General features: G+C 35.1%; 3 protein-coding genes across 3 annotated transcripts; 1 reads left to right on the top strand and 2 right to left on the bottom strand.

Moving 5' to 3' along the window:
* Positions 1–4,091: 4,091 nt before the first annotated feature.
* Positions 4,092–5,768, top strand: LOC142641732 (protein ALTERED XYLOGLUCAN 9). Its single transcript, XM_075816212.1, has one exon. It carries the CDS (start codon positions 4,352–4,354, stop codon positions 5,438–5,440), a length of 1,089 nt encoding a protein of 362 aa, XP_075672327.1. The 5' UTR covers positions 4,092–4,351; the 3' UTR covers positions 5,441–5,768.
* Positions 5,769–11,548: 5,780 nt separating this feature from the next.
* LOC142618792 (expansin-A13) lies at positions 11,549–15,745 on the bottom strand. Its single transcript, XM_075791816.1, has 2 exons — positions 14,925–15,745; positions 11,549–12,107 (listed from the first exon to the last, which is right to left on the bottom strand). The coding sequence occupies exons 1-2, from the start codon at positions 15,434–15,436 to the stop codon at positions 11,801–11,803; spliced, it is 819 nt and encodes a 272-aa protein (XP_075647931.1). The 5' UTR covers positions 15,437–15,745; the 3' UTR covers positions 11,549–11,800.
* A 3,943-nt stretch (positions 15,746–19,688) lies between these two features.
* Positions 19,689–23,166, bottom strand: LOC142621981 (protein REVEILLE 1-like). Its single transcript, XM_075795381.1, has 6 exons — positions 22,771–23,166; positions 21,861–21,995; positions 21,672–21,783; positions 21,516–21,577; positions 20,936–21,346; positions 19,689–20,827 (listed from the first exon to the last, which is right to left on the bottom strand). Exons 1-6 carry the CDS (start codon positions 22,780–22,782, stop codon positions 20,075–20,077), a joined length of 1,485 nt encoding a protein of 494 aa, XP_075651496.1. The 5' UTR covers positions 22,783–23,166; the 3' UTR covers positions 19,689–20,074.
* Between the last annotated feature and the right edge of the window lie 3,920 nt (positions 23,167–27,086).

Consider the following 27,086-nt stretch of genomic DNA (forward strand, 5'->3'; position numbering starts at 1 on the left):
GCCTACTAGAACGGGTTATCACAGTTTGTTGGGGCATTTGGAAGGACAGGAATGAGCTTCGAACTTGTGAGAAAGGGAAGGCAAGACGAACAATATTGAGGAACGCCCTGAATCTGGTGGAGGAGTTTCACACAGGAAATGAACTAAAAACAGAGCATCAGGATGAAGCTACACCAACGATTTCATGGCAACCATCAAGCCGTGGGTCCTACAAAGTCAACAAGGATGGCGCTGTTTTCTCAAACAGCAAACAAGCAGGTGCAGGAGTAATTATCAGGGATGAGGCCAGGGAAGTAGTTGCAGCTCTAAGCAGAAAATGGAAATGCCCACTGGGAGCTATTGAAGCTGAAGTGAAAGCCGTCGAAGCTGGTGTCAACTTCGCCAGGGAAGTGGGAATCAGAGACGCTGAGTTCGAGTCCGATTCGCTAGTGATATACAATGCACTGCAAGGCCATGTAGCCCCGTCGTCAACGGTGGTGAACGTGGTAACTTGAATTCTCAACCAAGCTTCTTTATTCAGAAAATGAGATTTCCTCATACCAAAAGACAGGGAAATGTCCCTACTCATGTGTTGGCCCAACATGCCAAAAATGTTGAGGACTTTGTAGTTTGGTTGGATGAATGTCCCAGCATGGTAGAGCACGTGTGTGCTCAAGACAGAGTGTAGCTGTTTTATGTTTCCTTAATAAAATCTAGTATTTCTCATTAAAAAAAAAAACCAAGAATGATAATTAACTAAATAAGAACACGAAAGACAACAATAAACTAAAATTAATCAACCCATATTTCAGATTAACATGTATAACATAAAGATCATGGCCCTCTTAACAAATCAAACAAGAACTCAATGACACCAAAACTAAACCAAGGATTTTATATTATTCAAGTAAAGAAACTCATGTGTAGACTAAATTATAGAAACAAAACCAAAATCAAAATCTAAACAAATCTAAGCCATGGTTAGATTAACATCATAAAAAGATCATAACATCAACAAAATCAAATAAGAACAGTTAATCCAATATCAAACAAAGAATCATGTGGATCCTATGTAGCAAAGTGGGAAATTATGAAAAGAAAACCCACCTTGCTTTAGAATCACAAGTTTGAGGATATTTAACCACCCCTCAGTGACTACAACACAAAAATTAGGTTGAAAATACAAGAGAGATTAAAGAGCACAATAGAACTAAAATAATCACAACTTAAGAACAAATTATTTTGAAAAAGGTTTTTAGAACGATTGGAAAGCAAGCTTCTCCCTTATGTCAATACTAGAGAGAGGTTTTTGAATACTTAAAAATATGCAAAGGTACTATGTGAGAGATTAGAGAATAGAAAATAAGCTTTTAGAAAACGTGGAAGCTAAAATAAACTCTCTCTAGCTAGGTTTTTGGAGTCTTTTGGACAGTTTTAGACGTTCATAAGGGTCTAGGGCGGTCCAATCCAAAGATTGAAGCTTTGGGGCCCTAAAAGAGGAAATAATTGGTCCTAGAAGTGAGGCGTGAGTGTGCATACGCAGACTCACTGAGAACCTTGATTTTGATTGCAATGATGGTCTGACTTCAAACAATCATAACTCACTTATTTTAAATATGAATTGGTCAAAATTTGTGTTTAAAGTGAAGCCCAAGATGTCTACTTCCAATGCAAGAAGCCTCATTCAAAAATTCTTTGTGGTTCAAAAGTTATGGTCAAAACAATTAGCAAATGTCATTTTTTAGTATCTTTTTAAAGTGATTTTGAGCATTTTTAAGCTGTGATTACATCTGAACAAGTAAGAATACTTCAATTACCCTTGGTTGACATATTTTAAGCTTATCATTGGGTTCGAAAATTAAAGGTTATTAATAGGTATAAAATGAGGTGTCTACAACACCAAATTGATTTTGAATTTTATTAATGAAGTAACGTAGTGACTTCTTATAATTAAAAAAATATAAAAAAAAAAAAAAAGAAGAAAAAGGAGTAGCTAGTTCTTGAACTTCCCATAAGTACACAAAATATAGAGATAAAAGGAAAGTCCAAAATACATAAAAAGATTGACTAATGTGTGATCCTAGAACAGCTAAGCTATTAGCACATTTATTAGTTTCATGGTATATGTGTTGGATAGAGATCCGCCAAGCTCTTCAATAATTAATAGGTTTTAAAGCTTTTTTATTTTTTTTGTTGTATCAATTTTTTTATTATTATTATTATTTTTTATCAAGATTGAAAATCTATTGGGTGTAGGAATTCTATGCGAGGAAAATTACGAGGTTTGAATATTTAAGCTAAAGAGAATCAAGTCGTTTCCATAAGTGGAAGGTTGCCTTCGCCAAGACTTGCAAACTTTGCTCTGCTTCATGGAAAATTTCCCTCTTAACCCTAAAAAGGATGCCCCAACAACCAAATACCACTAAAAAACCATCAGGTCCAACCTTACGATTATGCATACAAATCAACTCACAAGTATGTGGCAAAACATCATCCATCAAAGATAATTGACATCAATGGAAGAACATCTGGCACGATGGTTGTAGATGAAATGGACTTCCATTCAAAATGGAGCCATTAACCATATTGAGCATTAATAGGTGTATTCAAAGCTGATAAACTCAAACTTAGTTACAATCCTTATGCCCACGACCAATGCACCCACAGTAATAACAAAATAATGGCAATTTCTCATATTTCAATCTCACCCATACTAATGGTAAATCTTTGATACATACTCGACACACTAGCGTTAATGGCTTTGTCAGATCTAGCAAGACTCGAATGTGTAGGCATTTGCCTTACCCAATACTATCTTTTTGTATATCAACCTTGATTACCGTCTCTAAGTTTCTCACTTTATTACCAACATCATATAATAGATCACTATTTATCATAAGTAAAAAAAATTTCACCAAACTAATTTAGAGAGAAACCTTTCAAATATTTCTTATATTTTTATATTGAGTATGAATTTTAAAAATCTAACCATTGGATTGCATGTTCTTATTATATCTTTCATACTTGCAAAAAAATTCAAGAAGATCAAAGATCAATTGCTATGTTATCAAACATATGTTAAAATTTTAAGTTTTTGTGATCTAAAATTGTGTATAAAAAATGAGTTTATTGATTGAATAGTAAACAACATCTGATTTGAATGAAATTTTATGTATATGTTAAGAACATAAGGAACATGAAATTTAATGGTTAGATTTTCAAAATTCACATCCAAAAAAGAGTTATATGAATAGTTTCTCTCTAAATTAATTTGAAGAGAAATTTTGTTCATATCATAACACACGAATCTAGAGAGGGGAAGTATTAGAAAGGATTAGAACATGAGACTTGAGTTCAAATCTTATCTACACCTTATCGTAATCCCAAACAAAAAAGAAAAGAAAGTTGAATAAAATGAACCATGAGCCATGTAAAAATTACTAAAAAAAGAAGTGTTACACCCATAACATTCTATAAAAAATCCTCAATAACAAGTTATTAATGGTTTTAATTTGAATTTACTAGTAGCACTAAGTAACTTTTCATTTAGGATTTGCTATGAAAATTTGTGCTTTCCCTTTCCAAAAACAACTATAGCAAAGGAAGGAAGTAGAGTAGCTAGGTGGCATTGGGGTGAGAAGGGAGAAATTATTAGGTCCATTAAGAGAACTGCTGACGTGGTCTTCTCTGACTTCTGAGCCAATGAAATACAGTTATTTATGCAAATGTAACATTATCTAGTGGAATATTATTAGGTACTTCCAGAGTACCATAAATGCGTACTTCTCTCTCTCACATGAATGGTAGGTTCCACTATAAATTTAATTAGTGGGACCCATCGTTCATATGAGAGAAAGAAGTACGCATTTATGGTATTCCGAGAGTACACAATAATTTTTCTTACCTGTTAATTTTTATTTTTTATTTCTTGGGCAGATTAGGAAGTTCACTGGTATATATTTGTAGAGATGACGTCATCTCACAAATTGCTCAGGTTCTTTAGCGCACGTTAGAGAGGCATGGTGTATGATGGACTAACGTGGGCCGCCCCCCTAGAAGACAGGAATCATCTTCTTCAATACCCGGTTCAATAAAATCGAAAGAATGATTGAATCTTCATTTTTCACATTCATAAATAAAACAAACAATGCATCACCGCCTACACACACACAGGCCGTTGCCTGCCGTTGTTGTCACATTCCTATCATCAGCAAAAATAACTGCCTTAGTTTTGAAGCCATAACTAAAACTAAAAATAAAAAAATTTATACCCTCTCACCTTCACCCACTATACTTGTCTATCAAAATTTCAACACCAACTTCTTCCCTTTACCTTAGTTTCCAAGAAAAGACTTGTTTGAATGATTAAATAATGATAACGCTAGGAGCGATCCAATTGGGAGTGATGGCGGCGTGCGTGGTGTTGTTGGTGCCCATGGGAATGGCGGGGTGGCATCTCAGCCGCAACAAGATGCTTTTTTTCAGTGGGGCCCTCTTCATCACCCTCGCCGTTGGGGTCCACCTCACCCCTTACTTCCCTTCCATCTCCGACTTCGCCTCTTCCTTCGTCGTCTTCGACTTCCACCGCCACTCCTGCCTCTCTCTCCTCCACGAAGTCGTCTGGGAGGACCCGCCACCTCCCGACCCCATCAACTCTTCTTCTTCAGATGGGCCTTGGCGGTGGTCCTCGTCGAGAAATGTTGTGTCTTGCGACTTCCGGCGACTCTCTCCGCCGGACACCTCCGATTTGCTCAACGGCTCGTGGGTCGTCGTCGCCGGCGACTCCCAAGCTCGATTCATCGCTCTTGCTTTGCTTCAGTTGGTCTTGGGCCAAGATTCTGACCGCATCCCGTCTGTCAAATCCGATTTGTTCAAACGCCACTCCGATTATCAAATCGTTCTTGACCCGATTGGGTTCAAATTGGATTTCATTTGGGCTCCTTACGTTTCCAATTTGACCCATTTGCTTCACGGTTTCCAGCGTAATCGGACTTACCCTGATGTTTTGGTCATGGGTTCTGGCCTGTGGCACATGCTTCACTTCACCAATGCGTCGGATTACACTCTTCATTTACACTCGTTGAGGAATTCTGTGGTTTCCTTGTTGCCCATTTCGCCTGAGTTAGGCAATGAAGGACCGGTAACTGGGTCGGTGTCGGTTAGATCGCCCCATTTGTTCTGGATTGGGATGCCCACATTGATAAACTCGATGCTGAACACGGAGGAGAAGAGGGAGAAGATGACGGATACAATGCGGGTTGCTTACGACGAAGCTTTGCGTAGAAGCAAGGTGTTGAGGCAATCCGGTGGCCCGCTCTTGTTGCTGGATATGGAGTCTTTGACATGGAATTGTGGGGTCAAATGTACAGAGGATGGGATGCATTATGATGTGGCTGTTTATGAAGCTGCAGTTCATATCATGCTTAATGCATTGCTCATTGAATCTGATCAGACGCTTTGATTTGAAGTACATACGTGAACACGATTGTGATCATCCTCACATATGCAAAGATTTTCGTCTTGTGCGAGGAGGTTGAATTCTTGCCTCTAATCTTGCTTCTTTTTTCATTTTTTTTTTTTGTCTTCTGATTAACTTAGGAGCAGAGTTTGATTCTTTTTTCGCTATAGGAAGCACATATTGAGATTCATTGTTTCTTGTTCTTTTTCAATATTGGATACTCATATAGCACTTGTATTCTATATAGTCAGAGAATTGGGTACTCTCACTTGCAATTTTGATTTGAATTGAATTCAAAGTTCTTGTATGAATGGTATATACATTTTTTTTTTTTTGGGGTATAGAGATCATGTTTTCTCACATGTGAAGCCCTGTAGATAGTGTTTGGAATTTGGATGGATTTTCTGGTTATGCAGCACAATATTGATTCAGTGCATACAAATGTATGGGCTTTCACCATTCTGCTTATGTTTAATAGTTTTCTATTATGTTTTCTTCTCAAAAGAATCGATCCTGTATTTAGAATTATGAGTGAAGCAAGTTATTGCTTGATGTTTCCAAGGTTGCTTTTTTGTGCTCTCTAGGTTTGCTTTAACAGGATGTTGAAAGCATACGAACATCTTTAGCTGCATATTCTTGTAATAATAGGCTTACCATTCAATGGTGACTTGTGAACTGTATCAGCATTTTTCATTACTATGGATGTCATTTTAAGGTTTACTGGCATTTCAGTTATTTTAATTTCTCATAGAAAGTACAATTTGTTGGAGCTCTAGTAAGAATTAGTTTGCACAACTTCATTCATTTTAAGGGCCAGTTTGAAACCAACTTGCCAGATTGGTTGATACCAAAACTATGGTTTATGACTCACAGTGTTGGTTTTAGTTTGATCCTTTTTGGAAGTCTATTGGGTTTTGAGTTGGACTTCTTTTCTCTTTGGGTGTAATGTGTGAAGCTGAACAGATCTTTTTTCTTTTCCCCTCCTTTCTCTTGGTGGTCTTATTGAAACCAATTCCCATGCCAATAATGTAACAAGAAACTGAAATAATATTAGTATACTTCACTTTTCATTTCTTTTTCTTTCTTTCTTTACTTATTTTTTGCAGGGAAGACATGCATGTAATTTGTGGTTGGTAGGTTGGATTATACAACTATTTTCGTTTATTTATGATTAATTTTTATGGATTTGACATAATATATTTAAAAAAGAAAAAGAAAAAGAATTAAATATAGTGAAATATTGAAGTATTTTCAGGATTTTTTTTCCCGTGCATGACTGGTCTGCATTTGAGGATTAGGGAAAAGAGGAAAAAGGGTTGGGGAGACTTTTGGGGACTTGAACTTAAATTTCCTGTGGTTGGGGACTTGAACTAAAATTTTGTGTGGTTGATAGGTCATTTTGATTAAGCAAGCTTGTATTAGTTTATTTTGTGCTTGATGTATTATTGCTAAATAGTGTACTGACTGGCATGTTGCTTGATTTGCACATATCATGTTTTTATCTTTTATTTTTTCAATTTTTTATAAGTAAAAAAAATTTCATTATAGAAAGCATGTAAAGGGGTGCAACCCTTGTACACAGGATGTATATGGGAGTGGACCTTAAAAGATAAGCAAAGAAAAGATCTAAAACCTCAAAAAAGTTTGAGGATGAAAGGTGAACCACAGTTTCATCCATTCGTATAGCATCCTGAAACACAAAATCAAGAATTTCAATCTATCTGTGGACAACTCGCTTCCTTCAAAATTAAGTGAATTCCTTTCCCTCCAAATGCACCACATCAAACACATATCATGTGTTAATCTACTATGCATACAGTTATCTTCATTTCAATCATGAGTCCAATTCAAAATTTCAAACCTGACTAGTCTGCATTTCAGGATATGGGAAAAGAGAGAAAAGGGTGGGTGAGACTTTGGGGGAGTTGAAGTTAATTTTGTGTGATTGATAGGTTAATTTGATTCACCAAGATTGCATTTAGGTTATTTTGTGTTTGTTGTGTTCTTGCTTAATATGTACTGAATCTGGTATAGGTAGGTAGTTTATCACTCGACTTCTGCTGAGCTACGTCTTGATGTGGCTAAGGTTAGGAATTAAGGGTTACAGGAATTAGGTAAATGGACTAACAAAATTGTATTATATTGCTTAACCTTGCTTATTTATACATGGCAAGGTAACTTCCTATTGGACAGCCTTTTGATTACATATAATTGGCCAATTCAAAACTAACTAACCAAGCCCGTGTCATTAACAACCTTTGTTACAAAAGGGAGCAACACTAAACTGTTACAAAAGATGCTTATCTGATCACAAAGATCATCATACTTGTGAAGATTCACTGTCTCAGTTTTCACATGTTGCCTGCTGTGCACATATTATGTTTTAATTTATTATGCAGTTATATGCATTTCAATCATGAGTCCCACTCAAGGGACTGGGGAAAAGAGAGAAATGGGTGGGGGAGACTTTGAGGGACGTGAAGTTAATTTTCTGTGGTTGATAGATTGGTCATTTTGATTAACGTATTTTTCATTTGATTTCTTTTGTATGCTGTTATTTTGCTAAGTAATGTACTGAATCTAGCATGGTTAGGTTAACCCAGTTTATGGCTTTACTGTTGCCTTTGAGCTAGGCCTTGGGATGTTGCCTGATGTGTTTCAATCTATTATGCAGTTATATTCATTTCAAAACTGTTTCTTCTTCTGTTCTGTTGCTAACTTGAAAATCAAATAACAGGAAAAATGGTTTTCCGCAGAGAATTGGAGGCATTAAGTCCTCTTTGTCGTATGAACGTCGACAAAGAGGATTCAATGTTATATTGTTTTTGCTGATGACATTATAAAAATATAAAAAATAAAAACTTCTTTTTGCTAATTTTGGTTGAAGAAATAGCAATAAGGACAGTTTTGACTTTTGAGTAGTAACTCTAGAGAGGATGAAGCATGAACTACGGTCAATCCATCTGCAGTTATCCTTTTAAACATTTTTTTATTTATAATTATCTTAGTATAAGCTAATGAAAATATGACAACAGTATCTACAGCTATCATAACATTATAACCAGGAAGAGTTAAGGGTTTGCTTCTGTTGCTCAATGAGAAGTTCACAATTTACACTTCTTTTTCTGGCTAATTCGCAAAGAGATGAGTGGATGAAGCTTGTCTCTGTATCTTTTTTCTTTTCTCTTCTTTTTTAAGTCTATAACACGATTTATTTATTTTTTGTATGTTTTTATCTATGCTCTCTTCATGTAGGAGTAGGAGTTTTCTTTTTAGATCTAAATAGTCTTAGAATTACTTGATAAATTCAAGATGAAGTCCCTTGGTATATATGCTTTTTGCAGACAATATAGTGTTTTTGGATGAAACTTCCCCAAGTTGGAAATCTTGAGGGAGGATTTAGAATCTAAATGTTTTAGGTTAAGCAAGTCTAAAATATAGTACTTGAAGTGTAAGTTTAATAAAAGGAGATTTAAAGATGGAGTGGTAAAACTTGTTGGGCAAGAAATACTTTAGAGTGCATGCCAATGTTTTTAAGCTTGGACTGGACCAGTCTGACTGCGTTACAATGAACCGGCTTGATTGACAGTTCTCAAAAGATAAGCATCTAAAAGATCTAAAAACTCAATAAAAACTCAATAACATGTTTTATCTAGTTTGCAATTATATGCATTTCTATCTTGAGTCCACTTCAAACCTGAATAGTCTGCATTTCAGGATATTGAAAAAGAGAGAAAAGGGTGGGTGAGATTCTTGAGGGACTTGAAGTTAATTTTGTGTGGTTGATAGGTCAATTTGATTAACCAAGTTTGCATATGGCTTATTTTGTGTTTGTTGTATTTTGGTAAGATAGTTTACTGAATCTGGTGTAGGTAGGTGAACCTCGTTTTTTACTATTGTTAGAGCATTCACATCAGCTCAGTTAAAAATTTGTAAAATAAAAGAAAGTACAATTTTTACACATTTTATGCAAAAAAACACCCACATTAGTGGGTGTATAAATAGCCAAAAATGTAGAAATCCATACACGATCTACAGTACTGTGTAAATATACATGAGCACTGTAGCTCGTGTATGGATTATTTTACTCCAGAATATTTCGCTCCATTTTTTCTCTCTCTTCTCCGTTCTCAACAAACTCAACAAATTTAGTATCATCCACAGAAAAATTAACACAGATACTCATTAACAAACTCAGACATACACTTGCTCAAAAAAAAAAAAAAAAAAACACAGATACACAAACACACCCACGATGCTTTGGTCGGCGGAGCTGCGGATCGGAGATCGGAGCTGGGATCGGTGGTGTGTGGATCGGAGATCGCGGCTTGGCTCGGTGGTGCGTGGATCGGAGATCGCAGCTAGGCTCGGTGTGGATCGGAGATCGCGGCTGGGCTCGGCGAAGGGTGGATCGGAGATCGCGGCTGGGCTCGGTGGTGCGTGGATCGGAGATCGCGGCTGGGCTCGGTGGTGCGTGGATCGGAGATCGCGGCTAGGCTCGGCGTTGCGTGGATCGGAGATCGCGGCTGGGCTCAGTGTGGATCGGAGATCGCGGCTAGGCTCGGCGGTGCGTGGATCGGAGATCGCGGCTGGGCTCGGTGGTGCATGGATCGGAGATCGCGGCTGGGCTTGGCGTGGATCGGAGATCGCGGCTGGGATCGGAGATCGGTGCTGTAGATCGGAGATTGGAGCTGGAAAATGGGTAGAGAGAGAGAGAGAGAGAGAGAGAGAGAGAGAGAGAGAGATTACCAAAAAATGAAGAAGGCGCGCGGCAGTTGGTGTGTAATAATAAAAAAAAGTGAGGAAATTATTATTTAATTAATAGAGGGAGTAGGATAGATGAACTGATGTGGGTGATTTGTAAAAATGAATGTGTAAAATTTTAAAATGAGGTTTTTTGTGTAAAATAGAGGAAATTTTTACATGAGCTAATGTGTTTGCTCTTACCATTGAGCTAGGTCTTAAAATGTTGCTTGATGTGCACATATAGTGTTTTAATCTCTTATGCAGTCTAATACATTTCAATCTTGAGTCCAACTCAAGCCTAACTAGTTTGCATTTGTGAGCTATGGAAAAGAGAGAGAAAAAGGGTTGGGGGGGCGGGGGGTGTAGGTAGGTGAACCTAGTTCCTGATGTGCACATAGCATGTTTAATCTACCACGCAGTTTGGTGCATTTCATTCATGAGTTCAACTCAACCTGACTAGTTTGCATTTGTTGATTTGGTAAAAGGGAGAAAAGGCTGGGGAGACTTAATGTTCTTTGGTCGATAGGTCATTTTGGTTGTGTTTTTGCTAAGTAATGTAATGAACCTGGCATGGTTATTTATTTATTTGGTAGAATCTGGCTTAGGTGACCCAATTTATGACCTCTACTGTTGCCTTTGAGCTAGGCAATGGGATGTTGCCTGATGTGTTATAATCTATTGTGCAGCTATATTCATTTCAAAACCGTTTTGTCTTTTGTTGCTAAGTTGAAAACCAAATGGCTATGTTTACAAATTTAATCCACTTCCACTTATTTACATTTTAATTGATTATGACACCATAATTTGATCAGTCAATCTCTGATCGTTGGTCTAATCTGAAAAAAATTGGTTCTTTTTATAAACGATTTGGGTCTTTAAAATATAAAATATTGGTGAGTACTTTAGATATATTGAATCAATAATATATCATAAAAAGATCAAAGAGAAAGTGATTATGAGGTAAAAGTTTGATTATAAGGTAAAGGCACAGTAGAAAACATGTTTTCAAACGTATCGCTTCAAGATTACCAATAATTTTATACTCTGTATATATATTCTAACACAAAATAACTATATCAAACTCTTCATTGACTAGTTTTATACCATATCAAATTATTGCTTCAAAAACTAAATAATTCAGTCTTTAGCATTCTCATTATGTTCTCATTATTCTCAAGACATCTATCAGTTTTTTGTGGAAATTAAACTCCATATTTCTTATTCAATTATCGAAAACTTTATTAGTTATACTAACTAGAACTCACTTTTTTAGGATTGAGTTGTTCCATCTTGATCTGTGTTTTTGTTAGATAATCGACTGACAGAAACTAGGTTGTTAATTACCAATCATCAACAAAAATAAGATTTTCACGAGGAAGATTTGTTTGACTAATTTCTTTTCTTTTACATTTTAACAATTATGCTTTCCCATACATCTTTGTAGCACATCATTTTGCAACCGAATGACTATTACTCCCTCAAAAAATAAGCCCCATATCCTACAACCTTATCCACCCTATTAATGAAAACTAAAAAAGAAGAGAAAAAAAATGGGGAAAAAAAGAAAGGACAGGATATTCCCCCCTTTTATATAACTTCATTCTTTCCCCACTGATACTACACAAATTGCTTACCTTCAAATGTTTGCCCAAAATTCCAATTCTTGGGAGCAACATTATAAGATGTGACAGTCACGCCATCACTGCCGGTGACCTCAAATGAGAGAGGTTGATTCTTTAAATCGGCATTTAAATGCCAGTTTTGGCCCCAATTCCGACCCATTGGAAGCCAACCAGTTATAGAACCCTTGATCTTCACCGCAATTATATCTCCAGCACCAGCAACATTGGTGATCAGAACTGAAATGAAGATACTTGAACCATCGATTGTAAATCGAATTCCTCCTTCCTTTCTGCACTTTATCCTATCAAAACCAACAAAAATTAAGGCAAAGATGGACATTCTTCTCATTACAGTAATAGTCTATTTGCAAGCTCAGCTTTTCATTCTATTATGTTGTTATTAGAAGAGGAGACAGGGCAGATGACTGATGAACATGTGCCTACTAGAACTAAATTGGTCCAAATTTATACCTCTCTCTCTCTCTCTCATATAGCCAACAAAATCATTAAGTAATATTGAATGAGAAAAAGGAGAACAAATTATCAGAAACATTCATTTAACCATTAACAATATCACTTGAAACTATTTGAGCATCTCCGATTGTGAAGTCCGGAAAGATCTCTTGCATTAATATATTTTTGGAGCTATTTATCAGATAATTCAACAAGTGTTAATGGCTATATAAGGTTCAAAGAAAAATTATATTTAGGGAAAATTATACTTGAAACCCTGTAGTTTAATGGGTGTAACAAATTAATCCTGAGATTTTTTATTTATTTTTTTAATACAAGATTGAAATTCTACTTTAGAATAATCTAAATGTATATGTGTGTGAAACTCTCTCCTAGAGACTTGAACCTGACCCTTGCTTCCCACACCACACAAGCACTTATACTGAGATTTTAAAAAGTACAGAGTTAAACCCTATTTTCAGAAGTAACAAATTAAATCCTAAGATCTAAATAAGCAACAAAGTAAACCTCAATCCATTTAAAAAGAATAAAATTTAGGATTTAAGACAGGTTGATAGTTTTATATGTTACTTTTTTAGGCATCAAAGAATGAAATAGCTTTGAAACTATAAGATTTAGGCTGCGTTTGTTTTGGCTGAAAAGCATTTCAGGAAATTGTTTTACATAACATGGTGTGTTTGGTAGGCACAAAAAATTTGGTCAACTGAAATTATTTTACGCTTTGACCGTAAAATAGCCTTTCTCTGATGTAAAATCAAATCCGTTCTTATTTTACCTTCAAACCTCATTTTCCTGACTAAAAACAGAGAGAGGGAGCACGAAGAGAGAGAGAGAGAAAGAGAACGAAGAGAGAGACCACGAAGAGAGAGAGAAAGAGAGAACACGAAGAGAGAGTAGAGAGAGTGAGATCGAGCTCGCGCCGTCGAGCTCAGACCACTACCCCAAGCCCAGACGCGCCGTCGAGCTCGCGCCGGCGAGATCGAGCCGCGGGATCTCTGGCGGGATTGCATGTCACCGATCTACAACCCACCACCCACCCCCATCGTCGCTACCGCCTCTAGATCGAACCATCGATCTCGTCGCCCAAAGCCCCAAGCTCAAACCGCCGTTATCGATCTGGCCGCCACCGTCTGCCATCCACCCTGATCTCTCTCTTTCCCAATCTATCTCTCTTTCCCTCAATCTCTCAATCTTTCTCTCTTTGATCTCTGATTTTTTTGTTGCTGTTGTGGTGGTGTGGGTGGTGGTGTTTTGGTGGCTTTTGATCTCTAATTTTTTTGTTGTTGTTGCGGTGGTGTGGGTGGTGGTGTTTTGGTGGTTTTTGTGTTGTGTGGTGCTGGTGTGTGGGTGGTGGTGGATTTTCTGTGGGTGCTGTGTGGGAGCTGGTGGATTTTCTGATATAAAATTTGTTTGGAAGTTGAGAAAATGTGAGAAATTAGTAGAAAATTTGTATTTTCAGAATGTTACCAATCACTTAAAATTATTTTCTAATATAATTTTAAAATTGCAACCAAACATTAGAAATTATTTACCTTCCCCGAAAATATTTTCACATGAAATTATTTTACACCCGGAAAATATTTTACACTAAAACAAACGCAGCCTTAATGTGTTACCTTTTTAAACCTTAGGATTTATATGTTACTTAGATAATACTTATAGGACTTAATTTGTTACACCTCTAAAATCTAAATGATTGGGTTTAAACCTTAAAGTTCAGTTTTCCTTAATCTTAAAGTAAATGTTAGCCAAAGACAAAAGGGTCATTCATTCCATTGATCAAGAGAGCATATGGATGCTTTGGATACCATAATTTCTGTTGCAAAAGTAAATGATATGAAGTGGGAACTTATCGATAATACTAGTGAAAAAGTGATAGGTATAATATAAAAAATGACAGCATTACCAAAATATATATTGTTTTACATGTAAAAAAATATATATAACTACTATTGGATTTATCCTAGTTTAACATTTTTGATTTACAGGCTTTGCTCAATAGAGGGTTGCCTCACTTCTTAAAGTATTTGATATTTATCAAAACCAAAAGATGGTTTTCATGTTCCAAAAATATGTGAATGTGCCAAAGCAAAATGCAAGGCAATTACAAACAGTGTTTGACCCTATCATAGTAATACACCTATCATCTACCTACATATTCTGTACTTGTATACAGCTACCCTAAGCCAAAATTGACAATTCAAGTGTCGGGGACATATCAAGTTGATTTTTAAACACTTATTAAACGCAAGAACATCACTTTCTTCAATTTGTATTAATTAATGCTATATTAAAAAGCAATGATTTTACGTCACTCAACACATGGACTGCACATGAAATAAGAGCTAGGGACAAAAAACAAAGAAAATGGGGCACACCACACCAATGAGTTTCTATTTTAATATGAAAGTTTCAATTAATTAAATTTAGGTAAGACCCAGAGAATATGTAATGTAATAATGTACTCGTCTTGCCTCTATAAATCTCACTATGTACACTTAAACAAACAAAATTGGACTCAAATTAAAAAGAAAAGTAAGATAATATAATTTTTAGGCCTATTTGTAGATTTAGTCACATGACTTTTTTTAACGCAACGAGTCATGTAGCATGTTTAAATAATTCGCATGAATAATCTTATATACCTGCGATAATGGACGGGCATGTTGGCCGCCTTCCAGATGGCGATCTTCTCGAAGGCCTCAATGGGGAGAACAAAGTGCTTATTAGGAGGGTTGCAGTGGCCGCCGCCGTCGGCCGGGAAGCCGTAATTGGGCGCACAGAAGTTAGTAGCCGTGAGTATGATCGAGGTCGCCGGAATGCACCACCGCAGGTCATCCACGCACCGCAGCTCGAAGCACGCGCCGCAGATCTGCCCGCGCTCGAACAGCACCTCGCTCAGCCCCACAGTCGCCATTCCGTACCCACCTTTCACCAGGTCACCGTACCCGCACGCTCCTCCCACCGAGTCGCGCGGGTCCGCGGCCGCGTAGTAGGTGGCGCGTGCGGATCGCCACTCCTGCTGCGGGGCGGGGGAGTAGTTGGGTGGCGACGAGGAGTAAGAGTAGTGGGAGGTGGCTCTTCTCGGTAGTGATGACAGTAGTGTGAACAGGAGAGTGAGAATATGGATCAGCTTCAGCATCAGAGGTAGCGGCATTTTCTTTTTCTTTTCTTTGTTTTTGAAATTGAAATGGAAGGAACGAGAGAGTGTGGACTATGAAGTGTGAGAGAAAAAGAGGAGCAAGCAAAAGAAAAGAAAAAGAGACAGAAGAGTAGAGGAAACTAGGAAAGGGTTCTCTCTAAATAATTATATTCTATGCTGAACTAATTATGTTTCACTACTGCAGAGTGCTTTTCTTCTTTTGTTTGGTTCTCTCCTTTTACCTCCACTAGCATTGATGAAGTGTGTTTACTTTTCCCACCTTTTCTGTCTTTGTTGCTCCTGTGAAGTTACAATGTAGCCAGCTATAAAGATCTACTTTATATCTTTCTTTTGTTAATCTGATTAGATTAGGATAATAGCACAATGCATATCATCATTTGAGCTTTAAGGAATCAAGTCATTCATATAAATAGCTCGGGATTTACTCAAAAAATAACTCATCTATGTCTTTTTGTTTATAAACAGATTAACTTTTTGAGCTTTAGTTTTAAGTTTGTTTAATAAATGTGTTGAGCCTAAGTAAAAGAGAATTGTTCATAAACAAGCTTATGAATATTAAAGCTTGATACCAAAAAAAAAAAGAAAAAAAAGCTAAGCCTAGGCATGTAATGAGTTGGTGATAAGCTTAATATGAACTTGACAAATAAATTTATATATTTCTAAGACTCTAATTAATTATAGGAGTTGAGGTCCACTCGTCCGCACCAAATAGGGTACATAATAAACTTGATAATGTACTTGTATTGAATCTCAAGCTCAGAAGCTTAATATTGAGCTTGAGCTTGAGCTTGATTTAACTAATTAATCAAGTCAAGCTCAAACTATTAGATTTTTTGATAAGTTCAAGTTTGAACATTATTTGCAAGCTTGAATCAAACTTAAGCCAGGCTTAAATATTTTACTTTTATTGTTGAGCTAAGTTTGAGCATTCATTACTTGACAAAACTTGACTCGTTTACAACCTTAATTCTCACCTGATTTTACATTTTTAAAAAAATGCAATCCAAGTTACATAGCAAGTTTTACAATACACCTAACATTTTACTCTTTATTTTGCAATATATCTCATTAAAATAATACAAATAACTATTTTATATACCCACAACAACAGAGCTAGAAAACCCCCAATCATACAATTTGTTGAGCTTTTTTTACTATACTGTTGTCGCTTCATAACCTTTATTTGATCTGAGCCCAATAGAAAAAACCTTAAACCCTCAATCTGCACTGCAATCTACTGAATCTGCACCAACTCTACGTTAGATCTACATTGACAACCCAAATCCAATCTTCAAGAGTAAAGAATTGGGTTTGGCTTACCTCCATTACTTTTTTAACTGGACATGTCTTTTTGTTTTAAATATACAATGTCAAGTGGTAGCTTGTTTTAATCTCTACATTTTTATTTAGTTAGTGGGTGATGTGACAGCCTCTCATTAAAACAAAAAGAGATTTCAGTTAAAAAAGTACTGGAGGTAAGCAAAACTCTAAATAACTTTTATTGCCAATTAGTATGAGAGAGAGAGAGAGTGTGTGTGTGTGTTTCTATTTAATTCAATCTAGATGAGAGAGAGAATTGAATAAAAAATGAAGAAAAACATATTTAGACAAGCTACAATGAGTATAAATTTACAATAACATTGGGTATAAATTTTTGCAAAATACATAACTGGATCTAGATGTATTTTTGTGTCATTTTTTTACAGTCATCTATTTTAGAGAATAATGCATTTTAAAGAACCGGATGAGGATGCTCTTACATTTCTAGACTCTAGAATAAAGAAAGTGTTGGAGTATGTGTGTTTCAAACACTTAACATTTGCTTTGTGTCCCACATTGGTTAGGAATAAACCTTGTTATAAGCATTTGCATATCTTAAGTAGTAAGTTGGAATACAATGGGCTAGGTGTTGACTTGGGCTTAGGCTTGGGCTTGTTATATCTTTTATGCGCCTCATTCTTTTCCCTTTCTTTCTTTTAGCCCAAATTTGATTTGATTTGTCCATTGGTGAGTATCTAAGCAGCCCGTTGGGCATTTAATGAACAACCCATTGGGCATCAAATCTGCATAGTAACCGTTAGAGGTCTAGTCCATTAGTTAGCCCACTAGTCTTCCTTTAGTTGGCATATAAAACCCTTGTTTTCACTTCTTTCTCTTTAGTTTTTTCCTAGCCTCTTACTACCGCCACTCTCCCTCTATTCAACTCTAAATTTTCTGCTCATCTCCACAAAATTTCAGCTTTTTAATTTTTAGTTTTAAGGAAATGCTATTATGGTTGTTCTTAGTTCTTCTTGCTTGAGTGTGTGATCAACTTGAAGAAATCACTATAGTCTAATCTTGGGGAGTTGTTTGGCCAAGAGAACCATTTGCACCGAGTTCTACTCCAGGTGGCATGAATCAACCTTTAAAGACAACGCATTTTGCGTGATTCTATAGTTTGTAAAATCATTCTAACTCTATCTATTTATTTTTATCATTACTAATTTTTTAGAGTTTGTATTGTCAAATCAAAACTTGTTTATTTAGCCATATTTTCCAACAAAAAGTCCATTTCTTAATTATGAATTTATTTAAATAACTTGACGTTGGATATAATTTTTTATTTATAATATTTAATCTAAACCATAAAATTTATTCATTTTCGAATGTAAGATGATCCTTTTGTTGTGAGCTTAGGTTATATTCTATATATAGTGGTGATAAGATTTATTCTGGAATATGGTAGTTGCTTCATTCTAAAACATATTAAAGTGTGGTTTGGTTTGGTAGAGCTTTTTTTTTTTATGGTGGTTTAACTTTATTTTGTTTAAAAATAAATAAATTTGGTAAAAGTATGTTGTATCTTGAAAGATGCTTAAAAAAACGAACAAGGAAAAGGAAAAATCATGTCAAACCAATAATCTATGAAGAAAATTCGGAAACTGAGAGAAACAAGTGCATCAATATTCCCTTCCTTTTTTTCAACACTTTATTGTGAGCACTCTATTAGTCGTGGTAGCCCTAATAAGCAATAACCCTCTATGAGCTGTCTCATAAGTCATGGCAACTAGATCAAATTATTGCCCAAACAATCTCAGGCTCTAGATCAACTTCCTCAGCACTCTAACTATAATAGCCCAGCCCAAACTCAAACAAGACCAAACACCACCCAATAACCCGAGCAGAATTCGGTTCAAGCCCAACCCAGCTTAGCTCAATTCCAAACCTAAGTCAAATAAGCACAAGCCCAATCTAACTTTGTAATATTTATCAGAGCGTGACAAAGAATATAGAAAAATGCTTAATACTATTAACAATTGAAAATGCTATATGGTGGGATGGATAGGGTTTGAAGTTTGAACATTCAAGTTTGGAAAGAAAGGATTCATGAATATCTTGGATGAATGGGTTCACACCCAAAAAACAAAATCTTATTAGTATGTCAACAATATCATTTTGTAGCTAATCTGGTCAAATACAAGCAGTGGGGGCCGGATTGTTGAAATTACAACTTGTCGAGGAGTCTTGAGAATATTCTAATTCCAAAAGGTTTAAAGATATGACACAACTGTGGTTAGATTAGAAACATGGAATTTTACCATGAGAGTTAGTTTACAGGAATAATCAGTTTAAGTGGTCCTACCAAGAAAACAACAGCCTTCGGAGAGATTTTGGAATAGAGGAATTCATGAAAGGCTAAAAAATTATGTTGTAGAAACAGCTAGACCCACTAGTCTAGCCATGTAATTCATCACTAAGCTAATTTCTTCACACAAATACTTAAGAGAATAATATCCCAATAGATCTATCTTCATCCTCCAAAACCTCTCACAAATTGCTTTTACTGTCTGTATCTTCTGTGTATAACTTGTTAAATTATCAATTTTAGGTTTAAGCTACTATGATATAATAAATTTAATTATTTAACAAAATATTTCTAACATAACTTGTCAGACCCAGTTTAGATCGAGGAGTAGAGTACATAAAAAATGTTTTTGAGTTTTGAACCTAGCTGCCAATGGCCAAACCAAATAATAGACCCAAGACTCCAGAAATATACATCATGGTCTCTGCAATTTTCTCTCATTTTTAAGCTCCAACACTACTTTCATATTTTAGAAACACGTGAAAGAATCTTGTTACCACACCATTTCGTCTCACAAAGTAATGACTTTTCTTTTGCAAAACAGCAGGCCTTTCTGGTTAAAGCGCTCTTGATAAAGCAAGCTCAAAAGATTGCAGACGCTGATGAATTAACAATTAAATAAATAATCAAAAACTATTCTTTTTTTAACATAACAAGCGACCCAAGTGGTTCACAGTTCAGAGAAGGAAAAGAGTAGATGGTATACACAAGCTAATGTTGAGTACAAAAAGGGTAACACGAAGAGAAATATTTGTGCATACAAGAACAGATGGGCTTATGGATTTGAACAGTTGGGAGGTAAAAACAGAACAACTAGATAAGAATTTGCAAAGCTGCAGAAATGGCTGCTGCTTAAACCCGATTTTATTTCTCATCCTCGGTCATCCAGCAGCTGAAACCACCATAATCCAACACTAAAACTGTAACCAGATCAGTCCCTCGGCCTGTTAAAAAGGGTCTATCTTCTAAGAAAGGAAGCTGCTCTAGGAAAACTACACTGAGGCACACTATAAGCAAAGCCGGATTTGTTTCTCTTCCCTCTCTTCCCCTCTTATTGTTGACGACTGTGTGTGTCTCTTTGCCACACATCTTTTATATGGGACAAACCCTTTCAAACACTTTCCAGGGCTCCTTCCTAGTTCAGAGAAGGCTGAATTTTCACTTGGTCTTAATTGGAAAACTAGGCCTGCCTCTTGATTCTCCTCTTTAAGGAAAAGTGGACAACTCTGGGTCTCAGCATCTGAACATTTATCACCATTGTTCCCATCATTTACTGATCCATTGTTTGAACCAGTCCAAGACCCTTCCTTCTGAACTTCTTTACCTTGGACTTCTTCTAGATCAGAGGCCAAATGTGCTTTTGATTGCTCGACCTCATGGAATGGCATGACAGGAAAACGTAAACCCCCATAAAAGGTCCACCATGGTATAGGAGCAGCAGAATTAGCTTCTGCCATATATGAGTTTTCTTTCTGGCATTGCATGAAATAGAGGCCACCCTGTGTTGAAGGACTCCAAGAATATTCTGTATTTCCCTGTGTAGATTTCAGGGGGACAAAGTTCCATGGTAATGGTTGCACAACTTTTTCCTCGAGGATATCCGCAGGCATTGATTTACCAGCCACTATGGTGGGAGAAGATGGTCTGTGTGAATCTGTTACTAACACAGTCCTTCCAAAAAGCTTAAGACTCCGGTTTGACGTTTCCTCTGATGCACCTTCTTTAACAAAGTTGTTTTCTCTGGGAAACAACTCGAATTTCTGGGAATTGAAGCCAACAATAAAACAACATCAGAATATAATAAAAGGTTTCATTTGACATTTACTGAATTGGACAAATATGTTGTCAAGCAAAGGATCAGCAAGTACCATGGGAAGTTGCTCGTCAGAAACTGAACCAACAGTTGTTAGAGCTGGTGATGGAGATGCACTTTCCTCGGTCGATTGGTTGGGTTCAGATAGTACTAAGCCCTCAGGTTGGACACCAGCCGTAGATGAAGCAGGGGATAAGCTGCCATTTGGTGTATCTGAATCAGTGAACCCCACTGTATCTGAACCAATTGCAGATAATACTGAGGTTGGAGATTGGTCTTCTTGTTCCCAAACTGATGAATTTGGAGATGTAGACCTTATTGGCTGTTCCAGAGCAGAGACTTCTTTATTAGGTGGAATTACAAGTTTCCTGGGGTAAGGATGCATAGGCTTTCGTTTTGGTCGAGGAGGAGGAATCTCAATTGGCTCTGTGGAGGTTGTGTTGCTACAATTAGAGTCGCGAGCAATCTATTACAAAGACAAAAAAGCAGGGGAATCAGAATGGCACCGAGCAAGAATGCATGAACCCATCTAGAAAGGTTGCACACCTTGGGGTCCATAAAAATTTAACTTACTTTAACAAAGGGGACATAGATATTATGGTAGGGAAATGGGTACTGGAATAAGAGCAGTAAACCTTGGAGAAGAATTTTTGAGCGTGACTTCTAATCTGAACTGCATTTTTTGTTCCCACGTGTTCTGTTATAGAAACCAGATAATGTAAGAAAATGGATCATAGTTAAGGAATTTTCTTGAGAATATAAGAAATGTAAATTGAAATATTGAATCATACCCTCTATCCGTCGCCACGCTCGACCATACAGCTTTAAAGCATCAAGAAACTTCTTATGCTCTTCCTCCGACCATCTTTCTCTTTGTTTTGTGATTGTGTATGGTTTCCTAACCTATTGACACAAAAACAACCCATAAGAACAAACTCAGAGCAGAAGTAGAGCATGAAGAAGACAGAAAAGGTAAAAACCTTGGGAGCATAATCATTGCCACAAGAAAACTGATCCCTTAGTTGGACACCAGTTACAGAATGCAGGCCAGAACTCAATGATATTCCATTGCTTGCCTGGACCACAGAATGTGAACGAGATCCGACACTTTGATCCTATAGCCAAAAGAGAAAACAGACCACATCAAAAAAGTTTCCAGATTAGTCACAGAAAATTTGCAAAATTTTGAAGTACCAAGTTATCATTTAAATGTTAGCAAGATCTGACAACATAATTCTTAAATTATTTGCTAACCTAACACAACAACAACAACAACAACAACAAGCTACTTTTAAACTGTTCAGTCAACTAAATTAGTTAAGAGTGAATGATATATAGCCTCTATAATTCTTTTTCCTTTATTGGCAAATTAAGTAGGAAACATTTAACAGGCCTCAAACAAAAGACTATATCACAAAACTCCTCTATGGCTATGAGTAATTTCCCATTGACAAAACCAAATAACATGAAAATAGTGAAGAACCCAACAACAATTGTCAAAACAAGAAAGATAATTTGCAAGAAAATTGTTCCAAATAGATGAATGGACAGGAAAGCAGAGAGAAAAAAAGAAAAAAAAAGAAAAAAAAGAAGCCATCCTATTTTTCAGGATTGTGCAAAACTGCTATCATTTAAATGTTATGAAATTAAAAAAAAAAAATTTAATAAGGTTATATAAGCATATGTGTTTTAGGTCAAAGTTAATAGCTGAAGTTATGGTGATGTTTGACTATAATTAATTTTAACATAACTGATCGGAATTCAAATTAAACTTGGTAATTCAATATCATATCTGGGTTTTTTGTACTTTTTTTTTAGTAATTAGTAATTACCACCCAAAAAAACAAATAATTTATTTATTAAAAAAAAAAAAGCTTTGTTGATTGATACCTGAATAGCCATGAATGCAGAAACTCGGTCAGCAGTGGTATCACTACTACTTACTCCTTTTGCAATTGCATGCAGAGAATAAAAAAAAAAAAATCTTAAATTCCAAGATTCCCTTTTTTTTTTTTCCCCCTTTGCCTTGCCTTGCCTTAGGGAACCAATTCTTAACAGTAAATGGACCAGACCCGACCCATCTTCATCCAAAAATAAATAAACAAACAAACAAACAAAAACCCAACTTTTACTCTTTTTTGTGGGGTTTCTTGATTCAGTGATCCAAAATCAAGAGAGATCAGATCAACGAACAAAGAAAGAATAAAAAAAACCAACTAGTCATGTCATGTAGTCATGTGGCTCCTTAAAGACAAGAACAACAACAACTGTGATGACTTTGAAACCAAAACACAGAGAGGAGGAGAAAGGCAGAGCTAAGGAAGACGAAGAAGAAGAGAAAAGGCAGAGAGAAAAGTTGGGTTTGGTGTCAGGGAAATGAAAATGAAATCCTAGTTGGAAATGGAAAGTAATATAACTATTTTAAAGTACTATTTATCTATCTATATGGCTTGTGATTGTGAAGAAAAGAAGAAAACCAAAACAAAAAAAAAAGTAGAGAGAGGAGAGAGAGAGAGAGAGGCGCCACGTCAGAGTTGGGTCTCTCGTATATATATATATTTTTACCTTAAATTTTCCAATAGAAATTGAATTGAGATGCACAGAACGCTCGAGAATTCGATGGATTCTTGTGGCTCTCGTCGCACAACCCTCCCCGACACGTGGCTTCAGCTTGTCTTGTCTCCCGCTTTTTATTACACTTGTGTTTCTTATTTATTTTTATTTTTCAATGGTATACTCGCAGAGAGTGGGGGATAGCATTGTACTCGCATTTCATTGAAGGTCCCCACGTGTCATGTCTTCTTATCTACAACTACATGATGCCTTAATTATAACTTCACAATTTTTAAGGTTTTTTTTTTTTTCAAAATTCTCTTTGGATTAAATAATATTTGTCGAAGTACCAATTAAGTTGGGAAAGCCTTTTATCTTAAATTTAAAAAAAAAAAAAAAGATGACATGCTCAACATTAAAAGCAATATTTTGCCTATTTTCCCTTCTAATGGGATAATGTTGGTGTTTGATACTCTAGAGTCTTTCACCTCTCCCCCTTTTTTTTTTTTCCCTAATTACTAATTTGGGAGGAGGAAAAATGGTGAAAAATGATAGATTTGAAAAATATATTTCCAAAGAAATTTTCATTTATGACCTTATTTGGGAGTTTATGTATAAGAAATGATCTTCCATTCTCTTGTTTTTTTTTTTTAAGTAGGAGAGAATACTCATTCATCTATTTTCTTTAAGAAATTTTATTATTTCCTTTAAAATTGGGAGGAATTAAAAGGACTGAAATGACATTTAATTAAATTTTGACAAAAATCCCCGCAATACCCTTTATATTTTATATGTTCTTGCTATATAAAATCCCCACAATAACCTTTATATTAAGAGTTGCCAATTAAACTATAAGACATTAGGACTCCTTTATTATTTTCAAGTGATGCAATCTTTTTTTTTTCTTATAAGAAGATCTAACCATGATATTGGTCATACAACTCTTTGTTTGTGGTGATTGTCTTTGCTTTTTGATTGGTTCTCTTTTCTTTTCTTTTTTCCCTCCTTCCCATTTAAATAAATATAGCTAACTTGCCTTCAATTTTCTAAAGTCACTCACAAGTCACACCTCTATCTTGTATTATTTTTATGAGAAATCTTATATCTATAACATTTTCATAATAAATTTTATGTAGCAAGTTGTTATTTGCTATTACTAGTGGGTAAGAAAACAATTTTATTGATGGATTTAAATTAAAAACTTGTAACAACCTACCAACAAAGATTTATTGTGAAAAATGTTATGAACGTTGCATTCTCTTATTTTTAATTTTTTATACTCATTTTTTAGTTAAATCTTGTAGACTCGCATTAAATGAAGAATTTTGTTAATGAATGTTCCAAGGACAATGATTAAGATACCATTAATACTTTGCTAAAAAATATTTTTATACTTTTAAATAAAAAAAATAAAGACAATAATTAAGATAACGTTAATGCTTTGGTAAAAAATATTTTTATGCATTTAATAAAAAATAAACTCAAATTTTACATAAATATATATAAAAAAAACCACACAACTACAATAAATTTATGCATGTCAACGATTATATCATTAACATATATATTTAATTTTTCTAAAAAAAAAAAAGTATTCCAACTCATAATTTGACCATTTATTAATCTTACTTTGACACGATACCTTAAATGAATTATACTTGGAGATCAATATGATACTGTGGTGAGCGGTGTAATTATTAGGGAAGGACAATTGTTTACGTCTAAAGGCGAGTATCGAAAAAGATGGGTGATACCAAAAGTGGTGGGAACTAGGAGCTACAGTACCCGTCACTTTAGTCGAGACAGAGAGACAAAGAAATGGATATGTCAAAACACAACACTGAAAAATTCAATGATATTTATTTTTTTATTTTTTGTGACGAGGAGAAAAAAAAAACAAATACAAAAACAAAAAACTAAAATATCTTCATCCTCTAAAATAAATATGGAGGAGAAAATTTTATTATTTAAAAAAAAAGAAAAAAACAAGGTTGGCCACGAGTTGTGGATGAAAAGTCATCGAGAGAAAGAGAAAGCGAAAGAGAATGATACTTTTTAATTTAATATTGTTTGCTTTTTAAGTGTTTTAGATAGATAGATTAGAATTAGATGAGGATGAGCCAAGTCTTTTGTGGGTGTGTGTGACTGTGGCTGTGAGAGTCGCACTTTGCGCTTTTAGCCACGTCATATCCACTGGCCGACTCAAGTCATAAAACTTTGCCACCTGTACATTGCCAACCCAAGACAGAGGTAAAATAGGGATGTGGATGTGTGTTTTGGACCACTCGTATTTCCTTTTCTTTTCTTATTATTAAATTGTCAAAATTTTCGGACCACAAATTCAAGGTACTGGTGGGGATTTCGATTTCATTTTTGTCTTTGATTTGATTTGATTTTTTCCCTGTTAATAAATAATAAAAAAGAGTTATGTCTATAAATTTTTTACAATACTACCGTTTTAAATCATAAGCAGTAAGTTTTTATTTATCTTTGTTTGAATTTACATCTTAAATTTTTTTTTTTACTCGTAAAAACAAATAATAATCTATATTTTATAATTTATTGTAAAAATATTATAAAAATGTTCCTTAGATATTATCGGATCTAAGAAAGAAAAAAGTAGAGATTTTTTTTAAAATAAATCTAATAATAAAGTGGTTTTGGGCAGTGCCATGTGGCAAAGTATCAAAGAAAGTGGTGGAACGTTCCACTCAATATGAGGCCATCAATCTCATCTATAATATCTTTGGCTAGTTAGAAGAGAAGATATTCGGTTTTCTTTCCGCCTCAAACTCACTACTGTCCAACTGTATGCAATTTACTCCAACAACAACTCGCCACGTACGCCACAACTTCGTTCCTCTCATTGGCTTCTCTACCCTTCTACCTCTTTCTCCTATTTCTATAGCCATAACATACATCATACATCTCCAAATGTTTACAATGAATGATCAAATCCTTCGTGGCATTTTTTTTTCTTTTTAGCTCAAAGGAGGATGGATAAGCCACTAAAGTATTTTTCTTTTTTATTTTAGTAAAAGAAAAAAAAGAATTTCTGTGTGTCTTTTAATTTTCACTTTATGTTTTACTAATTATAATATTTATGTATCTGATTATTTTTTTATTTTAAACTTTAACTATTTTATAAAGAAAAAAAATGTGGGAAGTTGTGATTAATGTAATATTAAGTAGAATACTCAAAATAATGTAAAATATTTTATTCCTTTTCGGAAAATATTTGATTATTTTTTTATTTTACATTTTAACTATTTTATAAATGAAAAAAATGTGGCAAGTTGTGATTAATATAATATTAATTAGAATACTCAAAATAATGTAAAATATTTTATTCCTTTTCCGAAAATATCTAATTATTATTTTTATTTTAAAATTTAACTATTTTATAAAGAAAAAAAATGTGGCAAGTTGTGATTAATATAATATTAAGTAGAATACTCAAAATAATGTAAAATATTTTATTCCTTTTCGGAAAATAGTGTATGGTCTTTACTCTTTAATAAGAAATGTTTATTTGCTTTGACTTGAGTTAAATATAATAGTTGTAACATTTTATTTTAATTCCAATCAGCGGTAGAGGAGGGCTCTCTCTCTCTCTCTCTCTCTCTCTCTCTCTCTCTCTCTCTCTCTCTCTA

The sequence above is a fragment of the Castanea sativa genome, chromosome 1 (genome assembly GCF_040712315.1).
Source record: "Castanea sativa cultivar Marrone di Chiusa Pesio chromosome 1, ASM4071231v1".
Taxonomy (NCBI): Eukaryota; Viridiplantae; Streptophyta; class Magnoliopsida; order Fagales; family Fagaceae; genus Castanea; species Castanea sativa.